This window comes from Suncus etruscus, chromosome 7 (assembly GCF_024139225.1).
Source record: "Suncus etruscus isolate mSunEtr1 chromosome 7, mSunEtr1.pri.cur, whole genome shotgun sequence".
In the NCBI taxonomy this organism is placed as follows: domain Eukaryota; kingdom Metazoa; phylum Chordata; class Mammalia; order Eulipotyphla; family Soricidae; genus Suncus; species Suncus etruscus.
Window position 1 is genome coordinate 60,729,036 of NC_064854.1, and position 19,013 is coordinate 60,748,048.

Consider the following 19,013-nt stretch of genomic DNA (forward strand, 5'->3'; position numbering starts at 1 on the left):
ATGAACGAAGCTCCTCAGAGGCTCTGGTGCCACTCAGGCCCCGCTATGGCTTGACGCCCGGGCCCGCCCTATCGCGCGCTGCTCCGCCCCACTCAGGCCCCCAGTAGCATGAGCTCCCGCCTCTCCCAGGTCTGCCCGCGCTTCTCACAAGGCTCTGCACTGGCCCGCCTTCTCCAAGAGGCCCCGCCCTTACCAATCGTACGGCCTCTTATCTCAAGAGGTCCCACCTTTTCCGGGTATCCTACGCGCGAGGCTCCGCCCCTTTCAGGCCCTGCTAAGAGCGTAAGTCCCGCCCTTCCCAGGATCGTCCAATCGCGTGGGCCCGTTTCTCAGCCCCGCCCAATCACAGGAGGCCCGCCCCGCCGCAAAAGTCCCGCCCACCCGGCAGCGCTGGCCATCTGGAAGAGCCCCCAGGCCGCTGCGCGCTCATGTTGTTCCGCTCCCGCGCGCCCGTGCTGTCCCGACCCTTCGGAGTCCTCGGTCCGGCCGCCGTCGCCGCCATGAAGACCGCCTTGAGCACCGGCGCTTTCGTCGTGTCGCAGCCGCTCAACTACCGCGGGGGGGCCCGCGTAAACCCGGCGGACTCGTCCGGCACCGAGAAGGCATTTGAGCCCGCCACGGGTACGGCGCCTGACGGGCCACGCACGGTGTGGGGCCCCGGGAAGATGCGGGCCACGGGCCGACTGTCGTGCACGGGGAGGGCCCGGGGTGCCCGTGCAGCAGTGGCAGCCCCGGGGCTAGCTAGACGCGGCCACCCCGACGGCGGTCCGGGCGTTCTCGGGATGCCCAGAGGCGGGCTGTCGTTTTGCACCCCCAGAATGGGGGGGAGCCTAGTAATCTGCAAATTCTGCCCCCTAGCTGCCCCTGCCCTTAAGCTTCTCCTCCGCCGACTCACTACACCCCAGAGCTAATCAGATCAGGGCTTTCGGTTTGGGCTTCCCGTTTATGCTCAGAGTTCTTTTTTTTTGGGGGGGGGTGTTGGGTCACACCTACAGATGCTCAGGGGTTCCTTCTGACTCTGCGCTCACAAATCGCTCCTGGCAGGCTGGGGGACTATATGGGACCCCGGGATCGAACCCGTGGATTAGAAATCACTACTGACTGCACTTGGGAATCACGCCCGCAGGACTTGGGGGGATCCTATGGGATGCCAGGGATTGAACCCAGGTTGACTGGGTGCAAGGCAAGCACCCTGCCTGCTGTACTGTATCCGGGCACCGAAACTTTATTTTTGTTTCGTTTCCGAGGGTGCTCATACTACTGGCTCGCACTCAGGAATCACTCCTGGTGGGCTTAGGGAATTATATTGGGATGGAATACGGGGTTATATTGGGATCAAACTGCCTACAAAGCCCTACCTGCTTGGGGGGGGGGCAAATTTCTTTTAAATAGAGTAAGACCAGAGTTAATAACTCAGGATTAGAGTCTTTTCACCATTGGATTTGCAAGACCCCAGAGTCCTCAAATAGTTAAGAGCTTTATAAAATACCTGATAGGAAGCTCTGGTCAGTGACCCCAGGGGTAAAACAGGAGGGTGGGGGCCTCAAACACTGATCTTAGTGAGGGTACTTTGGAGCTGCTGAAGCAGTGTTTTAGCTGGACTTCAGTCTGCAACCTTTACTCTGGGTTTTTATTTTGGATGGGGGTTGTGTTGGCCCAATTATGTTTGGGGCTATTCCCTGGCTCTCTGGCCTTGTGGTGCTTCAGGGAACCTTATGACGTTCTGGGGATTCCAGCCTTACATCAGCAGGATGAGAGATTTCAGCTACCCCCTGAAATAGAGCTGGAGAGCTGCTGGGACACAGTAATGGGGACTGGATTGCTGAGATTCTGGAGCTGTACCGGGCAGCCCTACCACTGCCTGGCTCATTGGGTTTCCTGTGTCCTTTCCAGGCCGGGTTATTGCCACTTTTCCATGCTCTGGAGAGAAGGAGGTGAATCTGGCCGTGCAGGACGCCAAGGCCGCCTTCAAAATCTGGAAGCAGAAGTCTGGCATGGAACGTGGTCAGGTCCTCCTGGAGGCTGCCAGGATTATACGGGTAAGTTCTTCGATCACTATGCTCTGGGGCCAGGTAGCACTGAAGACCGAACCATAGGACCATGCACTTCGTGTCTGCTCTCCCCACTTGATCCTTTGCCCAGCCCCACAGAATACATTCTCATCCCTGTGTGAAACCACTTTGCATCTGGCCTTGCTGAGGCTGGTTTAGATTGTGTTTTAGTCTTTCCCCACCAAATGGACTTTTGGGTGTGGTATCTGTTATTTGAAAGTCTTTGCAGTTTTGTAGGGCCAGAGTTCAAAGTAGTGGTAAAACAGGTCCACTGCCCCCACCTTCCCATTTTGCCATCCTCCCTAAGTCACTCATCTGTGAGGTTTTCCTCTTGGGGCTGGAGCAGTGGTACAGCATGTAGGATGCTGGCCTTGCACATGGCAAGCCTGGATTTAATCACCAGCATCTCATATGATCTCCCAAGCACTTCCAGGAGTGATTCCTGAATGCAGAGTCAAGAGTACCATATTTTCCGGCGTATAAGACGACCCCTCATTTTTACAGTTAAATACGTTTAGGCCTATATTCGTTGTATAAGACAGAATGTTCCTGTGCTGCAACTCTATGTACCACAGTGAGCCAATCACAACAAGCAAAGGTTCAAAAGGTATACTGTAATAGACTTCCTCTCTGACTCTGGCCAATCCGAGCAGGCTTTTAACAGTATAGATTCGGGTACAGAACATTGTATAATTTGCATGCATCAAAAGCCTGCTTGGATTGGCTGCGTTAGAGAGGCGGTCCGAGCAGCCTTGCAGTGACTGGTGCAGGATCAAGTTGGAAAATTAGTTTTGTGACATTATCCAGACGATTTTCGTTTACTGGCATATCAAAACATTTTCGGATATATTCGGCGTATAAGACGACCCCTGATATTCAGTTGACTATTTTTTATTTCAAAAGTGTCTTATGGGGCCGGTGAGGTGGTGCTAGAGGTAAGGTGTCTGCCTTGCAAGCGCTAGCCAAGGAAGGACCACAGTTCGATCCCCCGGCGTCCCATAAGGTCACCCCAAGCCAGGGGTAATTTCTGAGCGCTTAGCCAGGAGTAACTCCTGAGCATCAAAAGAGTGTGGCCCAAAAAACTAAAAAAAAAAAAAAAAAGTGTCTTATATGCCGGAAAATGTGGTAACCCCCTCAGCACCACCAGGTGTGTCCCCCCCTCAAAAAATAGTGAGGTTTCCTCTTTTTTGTTTGTTTGTTTTGGTTTTGGTTTTTGGGTCACACCTGGCAGTGCTCAGGGGTTACTCCTGGCTCTATGCTCAGAAATTGCTCCTGGCAGGCTCAGAGGACCATATGGGATGCTGCCGGGATTCAAACCACCGATCTTCTGCATGCAAAGCAAATGCCTTATCTCCATGTTACCTCTCCGGCCCCGAGGTTTCCTCTTGAGCTTTTCCCTTCCCACTTATCATTTGTCCACTAGGCCTGTGTCTTTCTCAGCTGCACCACTCTGGGTGTCCCCAGATTGGCTCTAGGATCTTCATACCACAGCCTGGTAGGTGAGGGCAGTGTCGCTCGACTGTGGCAGCTGGAACCCCACATGACAGTGTAAAAAGCTGCCCTTCACCTGAACCTTGGTTCCCTGCTCCCTTCCTCTCCCCACCCTGGGCTAGCCCTTCACTCTTCCTTGCCCCACCCTCCAGGCATATCCTCATGGCCACATGGCACCTGCCAGTCCCCAGTTCTTTCCTGCTTGCACAGTGCTTCTGGGGACCCACCAGCAGGTCCCCTCAACACCATCAGGCCCTGTATAAGCCCTCAGCCCTTTGTGCCCTAGGCCCCTGTGGTGGTCAGGTAGGTCCAGGTCCACTCAGTGTCTGTGCGTGTTCCCGATGATGTGTATTCCAGATCATGTGTGTTCCAGACCATCAGTGCCTCCTGACCATGTATGTTCCAAGCCGTTGGCACCTCCCAACTGTGTGCCTGTTATGCTGAGCATTAGGTTTCAGATTGCTTGGCAGCTGCTTCCTGTTCCCTCTGTTCCCTCGCTCTGTTTCACTTCTGGTTTTGACTTCGAGGTTTTTTGTTTCGTTTTGATGTGTTTTCTGAGCCATAACCAATGGTGCTTACACTTACTCCTGATTCTGCTTAGGAATTGATCCTGACTCTGTACTCAGAGGATCACTCCTGCGGGGCTGGGGAGACATTCTGGCATGTGTGGAGGGGTTTCAAACTTGTGTTAGTTTAAAGCAAAGCAAATGCCCACCCCTGCCATCCTATCCCTCCAGAAATCCTATCCCTCTAGAAATTCGTTTTCCTTTTGCTTGTTTGGCTGTATCCATCACTGTTCTGGGTAACTCCTGGCTCTGTGCTTGGGCATCACTCCTGGTGAGCTTAGGAGACCCCAGGACCTGCCCCGAGTTTGCTGCATGTATTCAACACAAGTGCCTCATCTCCCATCTTATCTCATTGGTGTCAGCGTGTGCCTTCGAGAACCAGTCTTGGTGTCTGAACTGAACACTCTGTTTCTGGGCATTTCTGGGCACAGGGAAGTGCTATGTGTCAATGAGAGTTTGGTTCCATGTTTCCTTCACCTTTTCCTGCTATGGCGTCCCCGTCCTGCCTTGTTGCCAAACAGTCCCCATAATCTCATGCCCTGGGCCCCTCACATGGAGGTGATTTTTTCACCTGGGGCCCCACAGGGGTCCAAATGGTCCCCAGCTGAGAGTGCTGCGTGGGACGAGACTCTGAGGAGCACTTGTTTTCACCCCGTTCATGGTGCCCTATGTTTCATAACATGCTATATCCATCCCCCAAAGTGCATCCTTTTCTGACAGGCCCTGGTAGCCCTGAGTGCTGACCCTGGGCTTGGTTTTCCTCCAGGAGAGGAAGGATGAGATTGCTGCTGTGGAGACCATCAATAATGGCAAGTCACTGCTTGAGGCGCAATTGGACGTGGACACAGCATGGCAATGCCTAGAGTACTACGCAGGCCTGGCTGGCTCCATGGCTGGTGAGTGTGCCAGGCCAGGGTTCCCCCATCTCCCCTTCTGTAAACAGGAGCTTGTGAACATCCAGCCCCCTGCCCCATGTCTGGATTGTAGCCCAACAGCTTCTTCCACCCCTTTAGTGAAGCTTATTTTGGACTTGGTGCAGCTTCTATGGGAGTTAGGGTGGGAAGCTTCACAAGCCCAGGTGGGCTGTGAGGAGCCAGGGCTTGAGCCCAGCTCTGGAGCGCTACGTGAAGGTAGAGGCCTAGTGGGGATGGGTCTGGAGTGGTGTGGGTGTGCCTGTGAACAATCTTTCCCCCCATTCTACCTATAGGTGAGCATGTGCAACTGCCTGGAGGCTCTTTTGGTTATACCCGGCGGGAGCCCCTCGGAGTGTGCGTGGGCATTGGGGCCTGGAACTATCCCTTCCAGATCGCATCCTGGAAGTCAGCGCCTGCCCTGGCCTGTGGTGAGTGCTGGAGAAATGAGACATGAATTATTTGTGGGTGTCAGATGGGAACAGAGGGGTGAGGTGACTAAGAAGGGATGTGTCTCTCTATCCTCATCTATGTGGGTATGCTTCTGGGGAGTCTGGGGCCAGTAGGAGGGACAGGAGATGCCAGGCAGCCCTGAGACTTGTGTCCTGCAGGCAATGCCATGGTCTTCAAGCCATCGCCCTTCACACCAGTGTCGGCGCTGCTGCTGGCTGAGGTCTACACACAGGCGGGGGCGCCCCCCGGGCTCTTCAATGTCTTGCAAGGTGGGGCAGCCACTGGGCAGCTGCTGTGCCAGCACCAAGACGTAGCCAAAGTCTCCTTCACGGGCAGCGTGCCCACAGGTGTCAAGGTGGGGCCTTAGAGGAGATGGCTGAAGGGCTGCGGGGGTGCCTTGACACAACTTGGAGGACAGAGAGGGCAGGGGAGGGAGGGCTGGGAGAGCAGCTGCCACTCCCCACTTCTGGGCCACACCTAGACACCAATGCAGTGATTGGAAGGCCCCATGTGGCCAGGGGTGGGCCCGGCCTCTCACACACACAGCCTGGGTGCAGTGAACTGAATCAGCTCACTTGGGGGTGGTCCTCTTGTGCCCCGCTTGATGGCCCCGTTTCCTGAAGAGTCTCAGCTGTAGACATGATCAGGGAGAGCCCTGCCGAGGTTGCCAGGAAAGAGGCTTAAGCAGGTCTGTGATGAGTTCAGGGGTGCTTTTGTGTGTGTGTGTGTGTGTGTGTGTGTGTGTGTGTGTGTGTGTGTGTGTGTGTGTGTGTGTGTGTGTGTGTGTGTGAGTATGCGTGCGTTCTGTGGTTCTGTGGATATGTCTGCATGGAGGATGGTCGGGTTTACATGCATATAATTGTATGCACAGAACAGGGTCAGGTATGTGCTCTGTGTACACATGTTGGCATGTATACTGTGCGTGTGTGTGCATACAAGTTGTACACATGTGTGCATGGACCAGGCAGAGACACAAGTTGAGGGTGCCTGGCTGCTGGAGCAGGGTTGGGGTCAGCCTCAAAGCACTGCCTCACCATGGCCCAGCGCCCTACACTTCTCCCTCTTATCTCTCCTGGGAGATCATGGAGCTGGCATCTCAGGGAATCAAGCCTGTCACCCTGGAGCTGGGCGGCAAGTCTCCCTTGATCATCTTCTCAGACTGCGACCTTGAGAATGCAGTCAAGGGCGCGCTGATGGCCAACTTCCTGACGCAGGGTGAGGTGGGTGAAAGACTCAGCAGCTTTCCCAGACTCCACAGCCTGCTGGCTCTGTACCCCTCACAGCTGGCTCTGTGCCCTCTCCTGGCTTGCTCTGTCCCCATTCTCAGCCATCTCTCTGCCCCCTCCTGACCGGCTCTGTCCCCACTCTCAGACAGCTCTGTGCCCCCTCCAGGCTGGCTCTGTCCCCATGCACAGACTTTTGTGGCCTGCAGTGGGGTCTACCCTGCCATCCAAGGCACTGGCTCACCTCCTCCACCCCCCAGGTGTGCTGTAATGGCACCAGAGTGTTCGTGCAGAAGGACATCCTAGAGCGCTTTACGGCCGAGGTGGTCAAACGCACTCAGAGCATCAGGATCGGGGACCCCCTCTTGAAGGACACGCGCATGGGACCCCTCATCAACAAACCACACTTGGAACGGGTGCTGGGCTTCGTGCGAGGGGCCAAGGAGCAGGTATGCGGCAGGGGGCTAGCACGTCAGTGTTCCCGTGTTGTCAGTGTTCCCAGGGGTGTCATTTTTCCAGATGGGCTGTCGGTGTTCTCAGGGTGCATCAGTCTTCACAGCAGGTGTTAGTGTTCCCAGGGCACCCCCACCCACAGCCCCTTGTGCTCCCTTTGGGCCAGGGCGCACAGGTGCTGTGTGGAGGGGACCCCTATGTACCCGAGGATCCCAAGCTGAAGGACGGTTTCTTCATGACCCCCTGTGTGCTCGGTAGGTGGGGCCCCAGGGAAAGGGAGGTGCTGGCCCCTGGGTGGAATGAGAAGCAGGGACATCGGGGTTTGGGGATGGGCCCTTGCTGGGCACTCTATATGGGATATATTGACAGCTGGTTGCACGGATGACATGACGTGTGTGCGGGAGGAGATCTTTGGGCCTGTCATGGCCATTCTGCCCTTCAACACGGAGGCTGAGGTGCTGTACAGAGCCAATGACACTGCCTTTGGGCTGGCTGCTGGGGTCTTCACCAGGTGTGAATCTGTGCCCACCCGGATCTCTGTCCTCCCTCTGCCCCACCTATCCCTCTATTCCTTTCCTCCTCTTCTCTCCTCTCCACCTTCTATTTGTCCACTCCCAGCTTTATTCTGTTCTAGTTTATCTAGCTGACATGCAGCATTATTTTATTTGTTTATTTTTATTTTGGGGCTATACCCAGCAGTGCTCAGGGGCATTGAAAAATAGCTCCCGGCAGTCTCAGGGGACCATATGGGATGCCAGGGATTGAACCCAGGTCCGTCCCGGGTCAACTACATGCAAGGCAAACACCCTACCGCTGTCCTATAGCTCTGGCCCTACGTAACATTTTTTAAAGTACCAAGACCCAATCTGACAATTCAGCACATATAAGGCCCAGGGTTGGGGTCTGAGTACAGTGGGAAGGGTGATGGCTTTGTACACAGCTGACCTGGGTTCAATATTCAGTATCCCATATGGTCCAACGAGTCCCATTAGGAGAGATCCCTGAGCACAGAGTAAGGAGTTAGCACTACTGGGTGTGGCCCCTAAGCCAGATAATAGCACTGATAGTAGTACCACTGTGGGTTCAGTCCCTTGGCACCATACGCTAGATCAGGCATGGGGCAGGGCGGTCCACTCTGCAACTACAGCGGTTTCCCTAGTCCCCATGATGGCATCTGTCCCACACCCAGTTCCTGGCATGCATGTAACAGAGCCAACACAGCTCTTGGACCTGCAGTCTCAGCTTCTATGGTCCTGGGGCACCCCACTGCATCTGTCAGTCCTGGCCCTCTTCTTCAAGCCTGCCCTCTGCCTATGGGATCCCTTTAGTACCACCTCACTACTCATCTCTTGGGATGCTGGGTGTGGAGGCCCTACGCCCGAATGGGGAACAAGGCTGTGGGCAGGACCTGACTGACATGGCTTGCATGTCTCACAGGGACATACAGCGGGCACACAGGGTGGCGGCTGAGCTGCAGGCAGGTGTGTGCTACATCAACAACTACAATGTCAGCCCTGTGGAGCTGCCCTTTGGGGGCTACAAGAAGTCAGGTGAGCGCCCCTGGGTAAATGGTGGCTGCTCAGACCACGAATCCCCTCAGCCTTGCCTGGTGCCCTTGGGCTCACCCACACCACAGAGCCCTATATGTAGGTTCCCCAAAGCTTCTAGAAGCTTCTAGAAAGAAGCCTTTGGTGTGTCCTGCAGGCGAGTCCCTGCTCCCTCAGTCTAGGGTCCTGAGAGCCCCACATTATGGGGGAACTACAGGAGCCCCCTTGATCAGAGGTCTACAATGAGGGGCTGGGGAGCAGGCTTCTTTGCTTCCTGAGCTAAGGTGTACCTTAGCTGCCCCTGCCTGGGTCCTGAGAGCTGGGAAACACCTAAGGTTTGATGGGCAGACTCAATGTGTGAGGCTTGCACATGGGATCATCCACCAAGGGGCTATGTACAGTCTGGAGTGAGCAGAGGATGTTTGTGGCTCCCCTACCACCTCAGCTCTGCTCTCACTATGGGGTAACTCTGGAGAGGAGACAGGTTTGGGGGGGTTTGCTGGAGCAGGGGAAGTACATCACCGGCATGTCTCCCCACCAAAATAAAATGCCAGAGCAGCCAGATCCACTCGCTGAGCCTAGTACTTAACATCCACCTTCCCTCCACCCAAGATCCCCATGAATGCCCCCATCTCCCCCACAGGGTTTGGCAGAGAGAACGGCCGGGTGACTATTGAACACTACTCGCAGCTCAAGACAGTGTGCGTGGAGATGGGGGACGTGGAGTCCGTGTTCTAAGCAGGCCTGGCACAGCTCCCCAAGGAACTGCTTTTCGTACCTCATGGTCCCAGCGTGTCCTGTTGGGACCACGGGGACAATGTCAATGCTCCGGCCTTGAGCCCAGGCCTCTGCTAGCCCTTGGGACAGTGGACAGTGGGTACTGGAGAGACAGGGATGAACCCAGCCTGCAGTGAGCTTCTCCGTTCCCTGAGTCGTTGCCTCTTATTGGGGTGCTGCAATATCAATAAATTCCAGTGTAGACCTCCACCCTTGCCCTCTGACCCTTCAGGGTGGGTCTCGGACAAGGGCAGGCCCAGGTTCAAGGCCAGGTTTAAGTACATGGCTTGAGGCCCCACCCAGTGGTGCTCTGAGCTGACTTCCGCTCTCTGCTCAGGGGTTATTCCGAATGGGGGTTAGAGGACAATATGCCGCGCTGGTGCCAAGGCCAAGCCAGGATCTGCTGAATGCCCAGAGCTCTGCTCTCTTCCTCCCTCTTATCAGTTTTTATCAGTCTTGTTGTGTTGGGCAGGGCCTGGCCCCACCTCTTGCCCTCCTTTCTTTCCTTCCCACCAGGGTGGCCCTTTGCACTGGTCACTGCTGCATTCTGAAAGGAGTAGAATCAGGATCCCAGAACAGATGCATTGGGGAATTTGTCTCCAGGGGTCCTCTGGAGAATAAACACTGTTCTCTCCTGAACAGTAGGTGGCGCCCCCTACTCAGGCAGATCTCAGGCGTATGCCCAGAAGCCTGGTTCCACTGAGCTGCTGCAACAGGCTTAGCCTGGCCCCACTTCCGCAATGGCGCCTCCTGCTGACTGCCGTGTGTCGGCGTATATCCCCACACCTCTGTAGTTGAGCACCATCACTAGCTAACACCACCTTGGGTCCCACTTCCTTATAACACTTTGTCCTGTTCTCACTGCCCCTGCTTTATTGCACCCCAGTGCCCTGCCTTGTGTTCCCGCCATTATGCCATGCTCATCCTCTTCCTTCTTTCTCTGCCCCTTCAGTCTGTTCTGTCATTGTACAGGAGGTACAGGTCATGGGACATTAGATCTCTAAATATCGGGGTACAGAGAACTTTTTCCATAGTCTTGAGAGATGCCCTGGAGCAAGTGAGACTATTGGCACCTTAAAAATAGTTCTTGGGGCTGGAGAGATAGCATGAAGGTAAGGCATTTGCCTTTCATGCAGGAGGTCATCAGTTTGAATCCTGGTGTCCCATATGGTCCCCCGTGCCTGCCAGGAGCAATTTCTGAGCCTGGAGCCAGGAATAACCCCTGAGCACTGCCGGGTGTGACCCAAAACACACACACACACACACACACACACACACAAAAATAGTTCTTGGGCTGGGCCAGAGAGATAGCATGGAGGTAAGGCGTTTGCCTTTCATGCAGAAGGACGGTGGTTTGAATCCCGGCATCCCATAGGGTCCCCCGTGCCTGCCAAGAGCAATTTCTGAGCATAGAGCCAGAGTAACCCCTGAGTGCCACTGGGTGTGATCCAAAAACCAAAAAAGTTCCTGGGGCTGGAGAGATAGGCTGGAGGTAAGGCATTTGCCTTGCATGCAGAAGGACGATGGTTCAAATCCTGACATCCCATATGGTCCCCCAAACCTGCCAGGAGCAATTTCTGAGTGTGGAGCCAGGTGTGAGCCAAAAACCAAAAAGAAAAAATAGTTCTTAACTTCTTTTTGGTTTTTGGGTCACACCTGGCAGTGCTCAGGGTTTACTCCTGGCTCTATGCTCAGAAATCGCTCCTGGCAGGCACGGGGGACCATATGGGACACCGGGATTCGAACCAACCACCTTAGGTTCTGGGTCGGCTGCTTGCTAGGCAAACACTGCTGCATTATCTCTCCAGCCCCAGTTCTTAACTTCTAAACAAACACTCACTGAAAATTACCTAGACCTGGTGGTGGGGGCATATTTTGGGCTACACCTAGTGATGCTCAGAGCTGGTCCAGACTCTGCGCTCAAGAATCACTCCTGGCAGTGGCCAGGGAACTCTGGGGTGTCAGAGAGCAAACCTATGTCAACTAGGTGTAAGGTGACTACCCTCCCTGCTGTGCCTGAATTCTGCAGAATTCCTGAGGTTCTGTCATGGGCCTGAGCTGTGGCCAGCTCCTCCCATGTTCCCCAATTCACTTGCAGATCAGGTCTTCACCCACATTCCAGGTGGAGCCCAGTTTCCCTGCAGGGTCACCTAGGTGCTCTGGCACGGGTCACATACAGCTTCTTCCCAAGTGGTAAATAGAACCAAGACTGCTCCATGGCTCTAGCTACTTGTTTTGAAAACCTTCAGCCTTGAGTAGGCAGGGGCCACTCACCAGCCACAGTTCTACCAGGGCCAGCTAGGTTGGACAGCTTAAGCTCAAAGGGAAACGGGATACAGGGTGCCCAAGTTCCACCATCAAGTGGTACCTTTTCCCTGCCTTGGGCTGGTCCCAGGCCGGACTTGCCCACTGCCCATCACTGTTCCTACAGAGCAATCTGAGCCCAGAGAACTTTTGATCTTCCTGGGAGGTCTGGAGTACAGGGTACAACCAAGATGGTTTGACTTTCAACAACAAAGAAAAAAACATGCATTTGAAGTATGTGTGCAGGTAATGGGGTCAACTAGGATTCCTGACTACAGAGCAGGACTAACCCCTGAGCATCACCAGGTATGCCTCCCCCACTCCAATTAAGTCTTTAACCATCCCTAACTGGTGAAAAATGCTCTCATATCCTGAGGGTAAAAGTTTTAGAATTTTTCCCTTTTGCACTTGCGCATTTGTGTGTGTGTGTGTGTATGCACGCGAGCGCACACATACATACCTCTGGCTCTTCACACCTTCTCTCTAGCCATGGTGCCATGACCCTAAATATGTGATAGACACTTCCAGATCCATTTCATGGGGCCCAGGGTGCAGCAGCTCATATCTAACACCCCACCCAGCACCTTGCCAGCCACCAGAACTCAGAAAGTCTTGCAGGCAGGAGCCCTGAGTTCAATCCCCAAAAGAAAAAGAAACAGGTGAGAGAACCATGATCAAGTATGAGGCTGACGCCAGGTCAATTTTTATTATACTTAGAAAAAAGAAATAAGGTAACTGGGAACAAGGTGAGAGACACAGCCTGGTGCGCCCACTCTAATGGCAACACCGGGACCCACTCCCCAGGCCAGGCTTCACCCAGCCCAGGTGCTGGAAGGCAGAGCAGACGGTTGTCCCCATTAGGCCCAGGAGGGCGATGGAGCCCAGGGCGCCCCGACTGCGCTTGCTGGGTTCTGAAATGGGAGAGGACAGAAGTGATTATTACAGAATGTTCCACCAGCCAGTTCCCATCCTGGGAGGTGGGGACATGTCTTGCAAGAACAGTAAGGAGGACCCAGGAGGTGTCAGGATTGAACCTGGGTGACAACCACAAGCAGCCACACTTCAGCCCTGCCCCCTACTCCTTCCCACCCCCATTCCCCAGTGTCCTCAGATCTTCCCTGTGTCTGAGCTCTACTGGGTGCCCCTCACCTCCTGTGTAATAGCCGTGAGCATAGAGGATTCGGCCTACGATCCACGCCAGGCCCAAACCGGAAACTACGCGCTGAGGGAAAAGAAGGTGCAAATGAGCTGGGGACACCTGACTCAGTGCTCAGCCTGGTGCTGCTGGGGGGCACTGGGACCACCCAATGGTGCTGCCAAAGCAAGTGTGAATGCCAGCCCCCTGGAGGGCCAGAGCCACATCCAGGAGAGGCAGCCCCTTCCTCCTTCATGACCAGCTCAGCCCAGATATCTCAGCCCAGGGAACTTACGGGGTGGTACACGCCACCAACGGCCAGGAAGAACAGGAAGGGCGGGTAGACTTCCAGCCTGGAAGAGATGGCAAGAGGGTGTTTGTGTGGGTGCCACCGGGGCGCGGGGGGCTTCCTGGGTTCAAGGCATTGAAGTGTGGACTTGAGGAGCAGTCCCAAGCACTCCTAGCCTTGTGGAGTGCAGCTGGTGTCTAGTTTGGGGGCCTCAACCGTGATTTTCTGCCACCAGCAGGGAGGTGGTGCTCAGAGGGAGCCAGGGTGGAACCTGGATCAGGTGTGTGCCTGCTGTGCTATTGCTTTTTTTTGGGGGGCGGGGGGACACTTTTTTTTTGGGTCACACCTGGCAGCACTCAGGTTACTCCTGGCTTTACGCTCAGAAATTGCTCCTGGCAGGCTCAGGGGACCATAAGGGACGCCAAGATTCAAACCAATGATCTTCTGCATGAAAGGCAAAAACTCCTTACCTCCATGCTATCTCTCCGGCCCCCTGCTGTGCTATTGTGCCATGTACAATAATGGGCTTTTTGTTTTGGTTTTTGGGGGTTACATTTAGCTATGCTCAGGTCTTTCTCCTGGCATTAGGGCATGCGGTGGTGCTAGGTGGAATCCAGGTCGGTGAAGGCTGAATCTGAGCTCCCTGCTCTAGGAAGACTGTGAGTGGGTGCTGTGGCTTGAACCGGGGTCATCCATACACCAGGCCAGTGACCAACCCCCAAGTGTGGTACTTTGAGGAATACCACCGTTCACTCCTCAAAGCCCCAGGGAACACTCACGTATTTTGATGTGCTCGCTGGATACAGTTGAAGAGGTGCCCATTCTCAGGGTCTGTGCTGTACATGGTGGGGTACTGTAAAGGCAAAGGGGTAGGCTTAGCCAGTTGGGGGCCCTTAGGGAAAACATTGACACCCCTACCCGTGCTATCAACGATGACGTGGCCTCAAGCAGTCAGTCCTGGGGACTCCCAGTCAGTATGTGCCCTGTTGCCCCCCCCATCATCCCCAGGGGTGGCAGAGGTGCTCTTGGATGCCACCCCCACCCTCCATTAGGAGTCTCCCTTGAGGGGCTGCGGAAACAACCAGGGAGAACTATAGGCCATGCTGACTAGGGGTGATGTCATAGGAGAGGTCACTGACCATCACCACCCAACATGCAACTGAAGCACCCTGGGAGATGACTGGAGCTCAGGAGCATCACATGCCCAGACTGAAGACACCTCCCTCACCTCCACTTTGTACTTCCGGCGGGCCTTGGAGACGTTCATGGCCAGGTGGAGCACCATGACGAAGCTGGCGGCGCCCGTGAGGACCACAAAGCCATATTCCTTGGAGAGTGCGGCCATCCTGGCTCTGAGGGGGAGGCATGTCAGAAATGAGAGGCAGGATGGGGCCAAAGTGCTGGCAAGAGCTTCCCGGCCCTGGGTAGAGTCCCCCAAGTAACAATTCCCTTACAGAGGAACAGGAATGTAGTCAATACTGTTTGCTGGAGGGGCTGGAGAAGAGCACAGTGAGGAGGGCATTGGCCTTGAATGCAGCCTACTGGGGTTTGATCCCTGGCATCCCATAGGGTCCCCTTGAGTCTTGACACGAATGATTTCTGAGCAGAGTCAAGAGTAAGTCTGAGTATCACCAGGTGTGGCCCCAAAATCAAACAAACCCCAAACTGCCAGAACCTAAAACTGGTCAGGAGGTTGCCAAGACCAACCCACAAGCCCCTTAGCACCACAAGGTACCCTGAGACCAATGCTTTGTTCTATCCCTCAGTGTGAGAAATTCCATCCCTAGGGACTGGAGAAACATTGTAGTAGGGAAGGCGAGTGCCCTGCATACAACTGATCTGGTTTCAATTCTTGGCACCCCATATGGTCCCTAGAGCCCACCAGGAGTGATCCCCAAGTGTAGGAGCCAGGAGTTTGGCCCAAAATGCCAAAATAAATAAATACCTAAATACCAAAAAATAATTACAAAGCCAGGGGCTGGAGAGATAGCATGGAGGTAAAGCGTTTGCCTTTCATGCAAGAGGTCATCGGTTCGAATCCCAGCGTCCCATATGGTCCCCTGTGCCTGCCAGGAGCAATTTCTGAGCATGGAGCCAGGAGTAACCCCTGAGCACTGCCGGGTGTGACCCAAAAACCACAAAAAAAAAAAAAAAAAAATAATTACAAAGCCAAATTGACCACTGAGTGTGGAGCAGCCCTGAGCACCACCAATCACAGGCCAAAGGAACCACTGTTGCTACACAGAAGTTCCAGGAGGTGCCTTTGGGGGTTTATCTCTAATATGGGGGTTTGGGAGACCACTCCTGGAACTGCTTGAATAAGCCCTGCACTCCAGTCCTTCCAAGACAGCTCTCCAGCACCCTGTTAACTTCTTGAAGAAACCTGCACCCAGAGAGCTGGCACATGGCACCAAAGAGGAGAGTGAGAGGGTCCCCCAACAGGGCTTCTCAGCCTGGAACAGCTGCAGCATTTTGAAGGGGAGGTGTATGTCCATGGTTGGACCCAAAGTTGGCTTTCTCCTCCTTTAAACTTGTTTGGGGCCCACTGAACAGAAGGAACTGCTGCACCCAACCCAGACCACACCCAAGTCTGTGTGCCCAGAGATAAAGGTTCCTGGGCAGGGCAGGGGCTCTGCAATTTGCACAGCTTTATGTAGACATGGAGTGGGATGGCAGTGGTGCCTCAGCACCATCAATGGCCAGACTGCCTGGGCCACTTACCTGATGCCCCCTGTGTACACACTTAACTATTCTATTATTTACTGCGTCAAATGTTTTTCTATGTAGTTGAGCTCTTTAAAACCTCAGATAATAAATCCTCCTATAATAATTTCAATCATGAGCCCCCATTTTTGCGGGTGAGGAAAAGGCATCAGAGGGTTATATACTCTGCCCAAGGTCATAGCAGTTAGAGCAAGCCCAGCCCCTGCTCCTGAACCTGGGCCTCTCTGAAGCCATTTCCATCTTCCTGAATCCTCCTGGGTGTGAAAAGAATCTACAAGACTAGGAAGCTAATAATTAACTCCAAGTCCCTCACAAAGCCTGGGTTCATCCAAATGGGTGGAAGTGGAAAGTGGAGAACTTTGGGGATTTCTACAAGAGGCTATTGAGATAGCACAGCAAGGAGGGCACCTGTCTTGCACGCAGCTGACACGGGTTTGATCCCCAGCGTCCCCTATGATCAATGGAGCCATGTTTTGAGTTGATCCCTGAGCACAGAACCAGGAGTGATCCTTGAGCACAGAGCCAGGAGTCAGTCCTGAGCATTATCAGTTGTGCCCTCCCTCTTCATAAAACCAAAAAAGTTGATGGAATCCAGGGTTCTAAAGGCTGTAAAGCTTAAAGGGATTTAGAACCCCCTCTGAACGTTTTTGCGATTAGCTGTTGTTTTTCTCACCCTAGAATAAGTGGGGGAGAGGGTCTCAGGAACTGGAAGGGAAGCTGGGGAATTTCATGGTACACAGCCCTGAGGGGTAACAACTGCTAAATCTTTTTACAGGAGGCTCTGCTCCACTCAAGGTAACATTAATGAATTCGGTGACAGAAAGTATATTCTTGGAAACAAGCATCACTTTAAAAAGGCCAGAGTTTCTCATTTACGTTGTAGGAAGAGCCAGTTCTTTTGAGGTCCTTCGTGATGGGCCCAGGGGCTCTGCAGAGATTCAGATTATGCAAATAAATTCCGTATGTATGGGGACTCCAGTTAACCACAGTGAAGCAGGCACTAAGTTACCCTCTGGCCGACCTCTGGCTCCTGCTACCCTTCTGGATCTGGAGAAGGTGTAACAGGCCACTATGCTGACCCCAGGGGCTGCATACAGCAACCCTACCCACTTGGATCACTCAGTTTTAGGAAGCCCAGAGTAAGGTTTCAAGGGTAGTCACTGTATCTCTGCACTTTTATATATAGTAACCAGTTTAAAAAAAGAAGGGGGGAATATCCTCTTGACAAAGTTTTCTATTTCTGTCTCACTGTCCTGGATGCAGCTGAGCAACGCTTCTTCCAGGCAGCGAAGTATTTGTGAGCATCTGAGACAGACGTTTCCTTGAACTCGGTTCAGCTGAATTTGGGAGTATAGCAGCGAACAGCAATGATCCTTCAGCCTCTCCTAGGAACTCCCTGAGCTGCAAACTCGGTCCCAAGGAACCAGCCCGTGGAATCTCGTGTTTCCATGCAAGGGTAATCCCGGAAGCGGGGACCCCTAAGATATGCGCAGTGCAATGGCACGCGGGCAAAATTCGGGGCTGAGTGTCCCCCCGTCTCCCGGGACTCCAGTTCTCCAGATAGGAGCTAGATGAAGTTCCCACCCTCCAGTCGATACTTTCCGGTCCCGCCTTTCTCACTCACACATTGCAGTCCCCAGGCTACAAAGTAAACCCGTGACTCAGCCACCGCCAGGAAAGTTTTAACACCAGCCGCGGCCACCCAGAATGAGTTACTACGGAGCCCGGGTCCCCTCTACCCTACGGCCAGCAGGTCCCTGCAGCGAGCCCAGGGGGAGGGGAGGAACTTCGGGGGGGCGATTCCCGCTTCCCGGCGCCTCCCAGGAGCGGTAGCAAGTGGCCCATTTAATAAGGCTGCAAGAGGGAACGCACGTTTCCAAGGGGCACGGGAAAAAAACAAACCCGATCCCTCGGGAGACTCTTTCCCCGAAGGGCCCAATCGAGACAGCCACATCCGCTGTGGCCGATGCGGCAACACTGCGGGGATCCTCCGTGGAGTGCCCCACCCACCCACACCACGACGCCCCGCACCCCGGCTGCAGCGCCAAGGTCGGAGGGGCTGGCTCCGCCCGGCCTGACCTGGCCCTGCCTGTCGGGGGGAGCAGCCGCTTGGATTCCACCAGGCCGGGAGACGACCAAGGAGGGAATAAGGCTGGCTGACCTTGAGACTCTCCCCGGAGATGGAGACAAGCAGCCCGCGCGCCCCGATCGGCTGATCAGGCCCAGGCTTTAGATAGATGCACAGACAGAGGTGGAGAAAGATCTCCAAAAGGAAAAAGAAGAGAGCAAGCGAGCGCCTCGGGGATGGCCTCCGCTGCCGGGCAGCAGGGACAAGGTCCCCCCGCAAAGACAGGTGCCCGCTGCCCGCCGTGGTGCAGGTGCAGCGGTGGGGACTCACCTGGACAGCTTCGGCGCTGCTGGTGCAGTAGGTGGCGGCTGCGCAGTGGGGCTGCAGCAGTCAGGGCCTGGGAGGAAGGGCGGGACCGCGAGAGAACACGCCCATCAACTATTAGACCCCGCCCCACGAGGCTCCGCCCCTGGTTTCTTCTAAACTAGAACCCACAGGAGGTTTGATCCGGCTGAATCTTCTTCCACTAGTTTCCTATTTTCCGTTTTTAAACCCGCCTATTTATCGACTCCCTCGAGTGCCGTCTTGCCTGCCTTCCGCAAGCGACGCAGCCGAAATTAATACTTTTCTAGTAGGTGTCAGGGAGCTGGGGACAAGAAGCGCAAAGTGCGTTGATAATTTTGTCCCCGCCGAGCTACCGTAGTTGGCTTCTTCCCTCCTCCCCCGTAGGGTGAGGCAAAAGGTTTTTCCGGGGCGCATGCGCGGAAGTCGGAGTCTCGCGACTCTTCCTAGGCTCGGCGTCTCCCTTTGCGGGCGCCGCTGTGCTGTGGCTACCGAGAGTCACTGATAGCTTGCTGCTCTCAGCCCTTAAAGTCCCCCACACCCCAAAAATAAACTAAGAACTGCTGCCCTCACCCCGAGGTTTCTTGCTCGTGATCTCATACTTGGTTTTCAGCCCCGACTCCCTCAACCTCTGTACAGCCACGCATCTTTCTCTTCCCCATTATGCCCCCCCACACAC

General features: G+C 54.5%; 2 protein-coding genes across 3 annotated transcripts; one reads left to right on the forward strand and one right to left on the reverse strand.

Moving 5' to 3' along the window:
* The first annotated feature begins 436 nt into the window (after positions 1-436).
* ALDH9A1 (aldehyde dehydrogenase 9 family member A1) lies at positions 437-9,682 on the forward strand. The gene is made up of 11 exons (XM_049776493.1): positions 437-621; positions 1,894-2,039; positions 4,875-5,004; positions 5,316-5,450; positions 5,631-5,827; positions 6,552-6,692; positions 6,956-7,144; positions 7,315-7,402; positions 7,518-7,659; positions 8,586-8,698; positions 9,339-9,682. The coding sequence occupies exons 1-11, from the start codon at positions 501-503 to the stop codon at positions 9,431-9,433; spliced, it is 1,497 nt and encodes a 498-aa protein (XP_049632450.1). The 5' UTR covers positions 437-500; the 3' UTR covers positions 9,434-9,682.
* A 2,768-nt stretch (positions 9,683-12,450) lies between these two features.
* Positions 12,451-18,421, reverse strand: MGST3 (microsomal glutathione S-transferase 3). Of its 2 annotated transcripts, none has more exons than XM_049776615.1 (6): positions 18,323-18,421; positions 14,429-14,552; positions 13,980-14,053; positions 13,207-13,264; positions 12,926-12,998; positions 12,451-12,687 (listed from the first exon to the last, which is right to left on the reverse strand). In XM_049776615.1, exons 2-6 carry the CDS (start codon positions 14,543-14,545, stop codon positions 12,551-12,553), a joined length of 459 nt encoding a protein of 152 aa, XP_049632572.1. In that variant the 5' UTR covers positions 14,546-14,552; positions 18,323-18,421; the 3' UTR covers positions 12,451-12,550. The 2 variants fall into 2 exon arrangements, with proteins under 2 accessions (XP_049632572.1, XP_049632573.1); XM_049776616.1 differs by lacking the exon at positions 18,323-18,421 and adding an exon at positions 18,086-18,184.
* Between the last annotated feature and the right edge of the window lie 592 nt (positions 18,422-19,013).